We start from the raw sequence: 11886 nt of genomic DNA on the forward strand, positions 1-11886 counted from the left end.
GCAAGCTCCGTAACCAGGCAAGCAACAGTTATCATTGTTTTCGTGTGGCGTGGCGCATGGATTATGCAGCAGAACTGCAATTCTTGTAGTATTGGGACATTTTTATTTGTCCAATTGGGTGGGTTAACAAAGTACAACATAAGTGGTACTACTAGTATGTATGTTCATGACCGCAAGTGGTTCATGGCCCTGCCCGTTAATGTCTCGACCACATGGATCAGCATCTTCTCCATGGAGCTGATGAGGGCGGAGACAAAGAGTGGATCCACTGTGGATGCCATAATCGGCCAACACGCAGCCATCGTCAAGCTCCTGTGAAGGAGGGGCGATGACCGCGGCGCCATCCTCATAAATCTGTGGGGTCGACGTATTTTTTTAGATTTTTTTTCTTCACAATGAACAGTAATTCTAAGCTATTTTCCAAAAAAGTTGTAGGGTCGGCTGACCCTACAGTTTACACATAGAATCGCCGTTGAGCGGCGCGCTTTCAACTCGCTTTAGTGCTTGTAGTCATTGCTAGGTGGTCTACGGATCTGGATATAATTTTTATTATTTGTAGTGTTTGTTATACTACTATGATTGAAGATAAATAGATTGAAAGTTTTTTCATAAAAAATAAAAGGTGAGGAGCTGCTGATCTTAGATCTAGCTATGCGTTGACAATATATGTGGTGTCTGATGAATCGACCTTGAGGGAGATGGTCTTGCCGAGGAGAGTCCTTACAAAAATCTTCTTCACGTATGTGGTGTCTTGAGGAAGACTACGAGAACTTGCACGCGGGGTCCACCTGAATCAGTGGCGGAGCCACCGCCCAGTGACCCTGGGCACTTGCCCGGGCTCGCTGGTTCCTAGCAGCAGCGATAGACAGATTAAATAAAGGGCTAAACCCGGGCAAAAAAGGTACTGGGCCTTCATTTCTCTTAGACCTCTCTCAATGCATTGGTGCTAAAGTGGGGTGCTAAGTGCATTAAAATGCTTAGCAACTAATGTCTCCAATGCATCGGTGCTTAGATTTTGTAGCTAAGCCTCCTCTATTTAATTGTTTAGTAATAAAACTCCTTCATGTATTGGTTGGTAGTCTTTTTGCCTAGATTCACGTGCTTAGCATTGGTTTTTATTGAGGTCATCATAATGCTTTCTCTTTTCTTTAATTGCTTTGCCACATCATTTTTCTGTCTATGTGGCACCCTTAACACCTGTATACCGTGGAGCACTGGGAAGGGCCTTGGTTCACAGCCCAACAATCAACAAACGGATTAGTACGTGGCTACATGCAGTCCTGAATCACGCACACACGAGAACATTGGTCAGCCTGACTCCGAACATGACTCTCACTAAAATAATAGTAACCAGTTCCCATTGTATTACAACTAAAACACGACAAGGAAACAGACCGGAGTCTCACCGCCCTATTCCGATTATACTAGGGTCGAGGACGATACCATAAGTCAATTGTCAGGAACCAAACGCATCGTCGCTTATACAACCGCAAATTCCAATCGCCGCTGCCGCCCGCCCGCCTTACGTTCTGCACGCCGCCATGTCAGGCCTCCCTGCTGCCGCCGCCGCCGCATCCTGGCGCTCGACCCATCGACCTTGGCTACTCACCGACTCAAAGTGCCACATCGGCGACCGCGACAATGTGACCACCGCCCGCGCTGTTACAAGCCAAAAGAGCGACATCAAGGTGACTTTCGAGCTCGCCGACCCGCCCGGCGTCTCTCACTGCTTCGTCCACTGCCCCGGCCTGGTGGAGAGCCACTGCGCCGGAGATCCCATGGTTCTAAGCTCGGCGGATGTGTTTGTCCTTCTCGTCATTCCATTCACCGACAGCTCCACGCGCAAGGAGTACAACGATTTCTTCGTCTACAGGGCAGGTCCAGGGGCTCCTACTCTCCGGCTTGTCCGCGCCCCCGGCCACAACCGTTATCCCGACTATGTCACGCTGGCCGGTGTTGTGCCCCTCGGCTGCGGCGATCCTTACAACAAAGGCTACGCCGTGGTCTTCCCACAATACACCAATGTCCCGTACTACACCGACTCTACCAGCAAGAGGTACAAGTACATCCTCAACGTGTATCGCTCCGATATCTCTGGGTGGCCATGGCACACCGAGGTGGCCAGCATCGCCATTGACACCAAGCACCACAATCACGAGGTAATAATGCGGGACGAAGGCACCCGCGTGATCTTCGCCGGTAGGGAAACACTCGGCTGGGTCAATCATTGGCATGGCATTCTTCTATGCAACGTGCTCGACCACTATCCGGTCATGCGTTTCATCCAATGGCCCGTTCCGATCTCTTGCGATCTCATGTCGCGGTTCGGAATGGGAGTTGACAATATCTACGCACGGCCGTTCCGCGATGTCGTTATAAGTAATGGCGTGATCAGGTTCGTCGAATTGAAATCTTGTCGATGTAGCCATACCCACAATGAGAAAGGGGTCATTGGCCAAGGTTGGACGGTCACCACATGAAACAGGGGGATTTGCTTAAAGAAGTGGCACAAGAGCTTCACTCTCAAGGCCGACAACGTGCCTCTCACAGGTTTAAGTTACCCTAAGGTATCGGGTGACAAGAGGTTGAGTTGGGACAATGTGGTTCACGGTGGGCCCACTCTGAGCTTGTGTGACGACGATATTGTCTACATCATGGCTAGACTAGACATCCGTCACCGGATTGCATGGATGCTTGCCATTAATATCAGAGAGGGAACACTAGAAGCGGTCGAGCAGTGTTCTGCTGAAAAGATGATGGGTCTTGAACCAACTTATGTTCAGTGTGCCTTGTCCGACTACCTCAAGTAGTGGAGAAGCTGATGAAGACGGGGAGCTAGCAGGAAAACTACAGAGAAATCAGTAGTAAGTATTTGTATTAGCAATCTTGATGATTTATAACTTGCCTACAGATTATCAACTCTATTGCATGTGTTTTATTGAGTTTTATTGTGGTGAAACAACGTGTTTATTCCTCAACAAGTATAGGGTGCATGTGCTTCTGGTTGATGTGTGGTCTTTCTTTATGACTGGAGCTGAGTTACCAGAAATTAACATGAACATGGATATCGAAACTCCTGTCTCTTCTCCACTAGGCCTTATTGTCATTAGACAAGTTCGTTGCAACATAGCAACAATGTTGGCAATGCAAATTCTTTAGGGCTGACTTTCAGTTACAATGTATAAATGCTTGTTCTGCCCTCTAGATTATTATGCCTCGACCAAGAAAATTAGTGTCGGTTCAGAGCTACATTATGATACCTCGAGCAATTATCCTACAGCCGTGCAGCTACTAAAACAAAAGATAGCTGACACAATAATAAACCAACCAATATAATTTGATTTAGTGTTCGGACCAGTCCATCTTAAACCTGTCAGATAAAATGCAACTGCTTCCGTTCTTCCCTTTGTAATCTTATGAAACTACATATACCCTTTCCAAGAAGGTCACTTGCATATTTTTCAGCTTTTGCATGCAAAATATGATGGACACGCCATCAGTGAAAGATTAGTGCTCTTAGTGAGGTTGACTATTTGTATTGAAATAATTGGCTGTGATTGATGAAGAGATTGGTATGAACTATACTGTAGTGTGGATATTGTCGATGTCCTTGTACACCAAAAAATCAGTATCTTATTAACGAAGGTGTGGACTTTCTTTCAGTGAAGGGAATAGTGTATGTCGAGATTGTCATACCCAATCTTTGGGCTTTGATTGTCATGGAAGACGGAAATTTGACCGGTCCCTGCCTAACATGGGTGTGTCCATTCCTACTTCTGTACTAAGTAACTGCTTGCACATTGGAGAGGACACCCATCTGTGTATTGTTGTTGTTAACCTTTGTTGTGCCTGAACCTGTCAGGTTGTTTTCCTTAATCTGATTAATCTGAATATTCTGAATAATGGCCAGAGGCATGCTGTGTTCGTGGAGCAGCAGAATAGGTCCGGGGTTTTACCTTCTTCTGTTTTGTTTGTTCCTGGCCACAATCAGTCCGTGGGATGGCGTGGGATCAACGTATCATGGGCAGCCAGTTTGTTATTCGTGAATAAAAGGAACAAAGCAAACATGGCGCAGGTTGAATGCACCACAAAATCCTACTGTCTCCTACCTCGCGTCTGTTCCCTCTCGACTCGAGTCAATATGCTCATAGGCCAAAGGTAAGTAAACTAAATGAATTGTTGCTGATAAATCAGATACCTATTATGCTGCTGGATGAAAACTACTCCCTCCATATTCCTAAATATAAGGCTTTTTAGAGATTTCAATGCGGACTGCATACGGAGCAAAATGGGTGAATCTATACTCTAAAATATGTCTATATATATTCGCATGTAGTCTTTATTGAAATCTCTAAAAGATCTTATATTTAGAAACGGAGGGACTATTGCACAATAAACTTGCATGGTCTTGTTGGGTGGTAGCTTAGCAAGCGTATAAATATTAAAGAAAAAGATGTGCTTAAACTCATTTGGTTTGAGTGAATGTGCAAGCCTACTACTTGGGTCAAATGATTACAGGCATTAATTTGGTTTCCAATTTATGCTGCAAGGCTTTCCCTCATCTTTGAAAAACATATCAAAGCATGTTTTCCAGAGCTATTAACCTGCCAGTGGAACATGGACACAATCTTTCATTGCTGGGCAAACAAACAGGTTGTTAACTTTGCTACCTTCAGGCGGTTTGGCTTGAAGCCTGTGTGTATGCAATGGTTCAGAAGTTCAATGAACTTGGTAGTGGTACATAATTATCTGAAATGTTGATTGATTCGGCAAACTATCCTTGCCTAGGCTTGAAAAGTTGTAAGCTTACTTTAGTGTTGAACATGCTTTGTCCTGAACATGACCATGAAATATTTCTAGACATTTGGATGTTACCCTTCAAAAGTTGATAAAACTAAGATGAACCGCGCGTCCTGGTTGAGGAGCACGCCGGACTGGTGAAGGAGGAAGATGTCTGGCGTCGTGGTGGCGTCGACGGTAGCTAGACCGTGCAAGGTAGATGCAGCAGTACAGCTCTGAAGATGGATTGGTGGCAAGTGGCTGCGGCGGCCTCATACCCGACAGGCGTCCTGGTTGAGGAGCACGCCGGACTGGTGGGTGCACATACCCGGCAGGCGTCCTGGTTTTGTCCTCAGGTCTTAGATGTTAGGTCTGGCTGCGATGTCTGTTTGGTATTAGGCTCAGACTATCAGCGCCCCTTCATCAATTGGATAGGTGTAACGACAATTGTTGCTTAGACGGTGGATTTAGTCTTACTGTTGTATGACTTTGTAAGGCCTTGTGAGAATAATTAATAAAGTGGTCGTATGCATCGTTCAGATGCAGAAGCCGGGAGTCATCCTCCTTTTCTAAAAAAAGAAAAGATGAACCGTGCGCACCGTTCCAGTGTTATTCAACCTAAAAGTTTGGCTGAGCTCGTGTTGTTTCTTGCCAGTATGTCGGGCATGTCACCGCTATCGGCCGGCCTAAAAGCATCGTCTATCTGTCCAAGGCTTGTATAGCAGTTTTCTCACCTTTTGTTTTACAGTTTTATCCAATCTCACATGACCTTACAAAGATGCTCCTGCAAACTTTGGAACTTCTAACAAAAAAAAACAGGTGTATAATTACAAATGAGCAGTAGACAATGCAGTACAAGTGGCACTGTCAGCTAGTTTATTCATCATGTCCTACAAAACATTTTTGTATTCACGAGCAGAAATGACAAATCAGAGTGGAGCTAGCTCCATCAGTTCTTCTTGCGCGGGGGTTCACACACGCCGAGGAAGGTGTCAGTGCACCTGAACTCCATGACAGGGTACTTCTTCACGACAGCGCAACTCTTGCAGGTGTAGAGACCTGAGAAGGAGAAGTTGCAGTTGGCGCAGCTCCCCAGCCTACCCGGGTTGATGTCGATCACTTGGCTCTCGCCTAGGGATGTTGCGTGTACATCACTGTTGCACATCCCTGGGAAGATCCCCATGACCAGAGCGGCCTGGAGAACCATGATCGCCATCAGCGTGCTGCTTTTCATAGCTGCTTCAAACGAATTTTTTTTCGAAAATGAGGATTTTCCCCAGCCTCTGCATCGAAATGATGCATGCAGCCATTTTATTGATCTGAAGTTTCAAAACAAAGTCTCAAGTTCAAAAAAGTTCACAGAAGGAGTATGAAACAAACTAGTATAAAGAGAACTACCATAACCAGTGAAAAATAGGCCAAGATAACTAAACACCTACCGTATTATTGGATCGCCATCCATACTGATTGTAGATAACCCGTGCTACCATCTCCCACCGGTTGCACCCAATATCCAAAAACTCCCTCGAATCCGCACGCGTGAGTAACGACCACGTACGGATCCAAACAGTGGCTCTCTGTATAACCTGCAAAAAGTTGATAATTTTTTTCCTGTTAAAGATAATATCATTTCTGCAATTCCATATAGCCCAAAATAATGTGCATATCCCTATCCAAATATGTCCCGCAATATGTGACTCCACTCCGGTTAGCGACGTCCCAAATAACTTGTCCATACTAATCGGAGAACTAACGTTAAAGGCTATATGTATCATGCGCCAGAGTAGTTTGACGAGAGGACAATCGAGAAAGAGGTGTTTTATTGTCTTATTTTGGTCATAAAAACAACATCATGAACTACCCACCCATCTTCTTTTTACCAAGTTATCCTTGGTTAAAATCACTTTCTTATGAACAAACCACATGAAAATTTTGATTCTTAGCGGAACTTTAACCTTCCAAATGTGAAGGGATCTCGTTATTGGCCCAGAGTTAATTAAGTCTAAATACATAGATTTCACCATAAACTACCGTTCTTAGGTAATTTCCAGTGGACGGCATCTAGCTGGTCCGAGAGTTGAACGTCCTCAACATACGCACCAGATGTAACGAAGAGTTCCAACATTCCCCCAGTAAAGCCCTCCTGAACTGAATGTTTGGAGGAACTGACTGTAATACTATAGCGAATAAGTCTCCTTACGTTATATAATATTGTAAAGCGTGAGATATTGCAAGACTAAAGGCGTCTCGCCTAGCCATGCTTCAAACGATTTAAGTATGCTTGATCTGCTATGCAGATGCCTTTGTGTTCCGTTGGCGAAAGCGCGATGGAGAGCAGCTCTATATATAGGCATATGTTGAGATCTCGGGGTGACATATCTTTTCTGCAATTCCTGCTGAGATGGAACTATTATATATTATTGTTTTCTTGTTTGAATGCTTGGTAGGCAAGTCTATGAACCGTTTGTGTCCTGTATGACCAGCAGCCGGAGACGATCATCTTTTGGTGCAATGCCCCTTCGCGAGCCAGTTCTGGTTGCTTCTGCTGTGCTGTTCGGGCTTATACAAGACTAACGCAAACTGCAGGTTCTACGGTGAGGGAATGGTGGTGCTCCATGGATAGAGGTAACAACCTAATGAAAAGAAAAGATGTGGTCACCATTCTGATTGTTGGTCTTCTGAAGCTTTGGGTGTGAGTTATAGAGAAATGCTCGTGTTTGTGACAATAAAGCTTCACTAGTTCAGAGAATGGTCTATGCGGCGGCGGCTGTGGATTACGGCTAAGTGGCAACATGCAGGCTATCTTGAGGAGTAGACCTTTATGATGTGTAGTGTGGCGGTGTGATTGTCCCCCTTGGAATGACAAAAACTTGTTCTTGTTATTCAAGATCTTGTGTATTTAATTCTGTTCTTCTTAATGGAAACGTCTTTCTTCTCTTTCATGCATTGCCATGTGATTTGTCGCGCTATTATATATTATCGGATCAAGCAGTTGTATGTCCGTGCATCATAGATTGGCTCGCGGCATGAAAGTAAGCTAATCGCCCGCAAAAATAAGAGTAAGCTAACCACAACGAGATACGTACTAATTGGCGTCATGCACACACACGTCGCAACACACAACCATATATTATTTGTTATCAACAATGTCAAGTTGTTGGCCAGTTCATTGTAGCTATCACGCAAAATGATACTGAAAATCATTAACGCCAACAATTCAAAATACTATACATTAAGAACTTCCAAATAGTGCTTCAGCAAGAGTACTCGCCCAACACATTAACGAGCAATACTCCAGTTTCCTGAAGAGCGCGACAGTACATCTAATGGTGCAATAACCATGCCATGCATATTCAACCACGTAGGTTGAGCCCTAAATAGAGAACTTCATACATCTGAATATTGTACGTTGCCAAGGTACGGTCATCCTCCATTAACTTGCGGTCAAATATGAGGCGCTGCAGGTCCGGTGGAATGCCTTCCTTAGCCCAGATCTTCTCCTTGACATTATATATCGTATCTGCGCTTTCCACCTCAAGATTATAGAATTTGTCTCTTAACGTCTTCACGTAGATGGTCATCCTCCCTCTCAGGCACCGGCTGTGGAGGACGAGGAGGAGGGTGGTGTTGTTGCAGATGTTGAGGTCCGCCAGGGTGCTGCCTTCATCGTCGAGCTGTCTGTTGGCGAAGATGAGGCACTGCTGGTCCTTGGGAAAGCCATGCCACTCGTGAATCTTGGCCTTGACATTGTTTACTGTATCTGAGTTCGTCACCGCAAGGTTCATGGCCCTGCCCGTTAGCGTCTCGACCACATGGATCTTCATCTTCTCATGGAGCGGATGGAGGCGGAGGCCAAGGGTGGATCCGTCACGGACGCCGTAGTCGGCCAGCTTGCGGCCGTCGTCCAGCTGCTCCCCATTGAAGGTGAGGCGCTGCTGATCCTGGATCTTGGCCTTGACAATGTAGATGGTGTCTGATGGGTTGACCTTGACGGGGACCGTCTTGCCGGCGAGATCGAGTCTCCACGAAAATCTGCATCCTGTTTTAAAAACCTACTCTCGGCCTGAATCAGGAACACACGTACAAAGGTTTTCTGGTGTTTACAGACGAGGGTGCTCGCTGCTTATATTGATTGCAATAGGAGTACGTAGGTAGGTCTGATTCCGAGCTGGACTCTCTGATAAGCTGTTCCGATTACAACTAAAGCACGCTTCGTGTACGTACATACCCCTGCTTTGTATAGGTGCTTCGACGGACGATCAATTATCATCACGAACCAAACGGATCTTCGCCAGTACAAATCCCTAATTCCAATCGCCGCTGCCGCTCGCCCGCGTTACCTACCGCACGCCGCCATGTCAGACCTCCCTGCCGCCGCCGCATCGTGGCGCTCGGCCCGTCGACCCTGGCTACTCACCGACTCGAAGTGCCACATCGGCGACCGCGACAACGCGATTACCGCCCACGCCGTCACCAGCCAAAGGAACGACATCAAGGTGACCTTTGAGCTCGCCGACCCACCCAGCGTATCTCACTGCTTCGTCCACTTCCCCGGCTTGGCGGAGAGCCGCTATGCCGGAGAACCCATGGTTGTGAGTTTGGCGGAGGCCTTCGTCCTTCTCGTCGTCCCATTAGGATTTCTTCGTCTACAGGGCAGGTCCAGGGGCTCCATCTCTCCGCCTTCTCCCCAGCCCCTACCGCTATCCGCTCTATTTCACGCTGGCCGGTGTCGTGCCCTTCGGGGGCGCCGATCTCAACAACAAAGACTACGCTGTGGTTTTCCCTGCCATCCCGCGACATGCCTACCACACTGCCCGCAAGGAGTACATCCTCCATGTGTATCGCTCCAATATCTCTGAGGGGTCATGGCGCAGCGAGGTGGTTGGCATCGCCAATCATGAGGTAATAATGCGGCACCAAAGCACGCGTGTGATCTTCGCCGGACGGGAAACACTTGGCTGGGTCAATCATTGGCATGGCATTCTTCTATGCAACGTGCTTGACCACCGTCCAGTCATGCGTTTGATCCAATGGCCTGTTAGAATTCCCCGCAATCAGGTGTCGCGGTTCGGCATGGGAGTCGACAATATCTACCCACGGCCGTTCCGCGATGTCACAATAAGCAATGGCGTGATCAGGTTCGTCGAGCTGAAATCTTGTCGGCGTAGTGACACCCACAATGAGAAGGGGGTCATTGGCCAAGGCTGGACGGTCACCACATGGAGCAGGGGGGTCTGCTCAAAGAAGTGGAACAAAAGGTTCACTGTCAAGGCCGATAACATGCCTGCCACACGTTCAAGTTACCCTAACGTATCGGGTGGCAAGAGCTTGAGCTGGGACAAGGTGGTTCACGGTGGGCCCACTCTGAGCTTGTGTGACGATGATGTTGTCTACATCATGGCTAGATTGGACATTCGTCCTGCTATTGCATGGATGCTTGCCATTAACATCAGAGAGGGAATACTAGAAGCGGTCAAGCAGTGCTCTATTGAAAAGATGCCCGGTCTTGAACCAACTTATGTTCAGTGTGCATTGTCCGACTACCTCAAGCAGCGGAAAAGGTGATGAGAAAGGAGACCTTGCAGGAAAAAATGGAGAAGTCAGTTCTAAATACTTGTATTAGCAATCTTGATGATTTATAGCTTGCCTACATATTAGCAATTTTATAGGATGCGCTTCTTATTGAGTTTCATTGCGATGAAACAACGAGTTTATGATTGGGTTACATGTGCTTGTTATTGATGTGTAATCTTTCTGTATCACAAGAGTTGAATTTAGAAATTAACATTAACAAGAATATCCAAAACTGGTGTCTCTTTTTGGCTAGGCCTTGTTGGCATTAGATAGACAAGTTAGTTCCAACATAGGAATAAATAATGTTGGGCAGTGCAAATTCTTTGCGGCTGAACATCAGTTGCAATTTACAATCATTAGCCTCTGGGTGTCTTTCTCGGTTGGTTCTCTCAAGTACTTTGGACCAAAGGCAACGATCACTGCTTTAGTGAACCTTCAAACAACCTGCAAGATTGTGTCTTCAGCAATGCAGACATAGTCATCAATTCCATAGGCCGAACACCCATATACCAAGACTCTAACAACATCAATGCACTTCATCAGACGGGTTGTACTTATCTCTCCACATGCATTTCTCCGGAGCTTGAACCTGTCATCATGTCTCTCAACGGCTTTTGCAATGGTCAGAAAAAGACTTGTGTGCATTGATACGTCTCCAACGTATCTATAATTTTTGATTGTTCCATGCTATATTATTTACTATTTTGGACTATATTGCGCTTTATTTTCCACTTTTATATTATTTTTGGGACTAACCTATTAACCGGAGGCCCAGCCCAGAATTGCTGTTTTTTGTCTATTTCAGTGTTCAAAGAAACGGAATATCAAACGGAGTCCAAACGGAATAAACCTTTCTGTACGTGATTTTCTTCCCGAATATGACCCAGGAGACTTGGACCCTATGCCAAGGAAGTTTCGAGGTGGGCACGAGGTAGGGGGGCGCACCCTATACCCCCAGGCGCGCCCCCACCCTCGTGGGCCCACCGAAGCTCCACCGACGTACTTCTTCCTCCTATATATACCTACGTACCCCCAAACGAACAGAGACAGAGCAAAAAACCTAATTCCACCGCTGCAACTTTCTGTATCCACGAGATCCCATCTTGGGGCCTGTTCCGGAGCTCCACCGAAGAGGGTCGTCATCACGGAGGGCTTCTACATCATCATAGCCTCTCCGATGAAGTGTGAGTAGTTTACCTCAGACCTTCGGGTCCATAGTTAGTAGCTAGATGGCGTCTTCTCTCTTTTTGGATCTCAATACAAAGTTCTCCCCCTCTCTCGTGGAGATCTATTCGATGTAATCTTCTTCTTTTTTGCGGTGTGTCTGTTGAGACCGATGAATTGTGGGTTTATGATCAAGTCTATCTACGAATAATATTTGAATCTTCTCTGAATTCTTGTATGTATGTTTGGTTATCTTTGCAAGTCTCTTCGAATTATCCGTTTGGTTTGGCCAACTAGATGGGTAGTTCTTGCCATGGGAGAAGTGCTTAGTTTTGGGTTCGATCTTGCGGTGTCCTTTCCCAGTGACAG

General features: G+C 46.2%; 2 protein-coding genes and 2 pseudogenes across 2 annotated transcripts; 2 read left to right on the forward strand and 2 right to left on the reverse strand.

Moving 5' to 3' along the window:
- Positions 1–1541: 1541 nt before the first annotated feature.
- Positions 1542–2566, forward strand: LOC147977956 (uncharacterized). Its single transcript, XM_087514602.1, is given in 2 exon segments — positions 1542–2432; positions 2435–2566. Coding segments are annotated over 2 exon segments (1023 nt in total).
- A 3162-nt stretch (positions 2567–5728) lies between these two features.
- On the reverse strand, positions 5729–6013 carry LOC147977957 (Bowman-Birk type wound-induced proteinase inhibitor WIP1-like). The gene has a single exon (XM_087546060.1). It carries the CDS (start codon positions 6011–6013, stop codon positions 5729–5731), a length of 285 nt encoding a protein of 94 aa, XP_087402186.1.
- Positions 6014–8132: 2119 nt separating this feature from the next.
- On the reverse strand, positions 8133–8817 carry LOC147977958 (polyubiquitin 11-like; annotated as a pseudogene).
- Positions 8818–9134: 317 nt separating this feature from the next.
- LOC147977959 (uncharacterized) lies at positions 9135–10344 on the forward strand (annotated as a pseudogene).
- Positions 10345–11886: the final 1542 nt, after the last annotated feature.

The sequence above is a fragment of the Triticum urartu genome, chromosome 3A, assembly GCF_056163025.1.
Source record: "Triticum urartu cultivar PI428250 chromosome 3A, HENAU_Tu73, whole genome shotgun sequence".
In the NCBI taxonomy this organism is placed as follows: Eukaryota; Viridiplantae; Streptophyta; class Magnoliopsida; order Poales; family Poaceae; genus Triticum; species Triticum urartu.

Bases quoted from the DNA above. Each gene is read 5' to 3' on its own strand.
- LOC147977957 (XM_087546060.1), bottom strand. From the start codon at position 6,013: ATGAAAAGCAGCACGCTGATGGCGATCATGGTTCTCCAGGCCGCTCTG.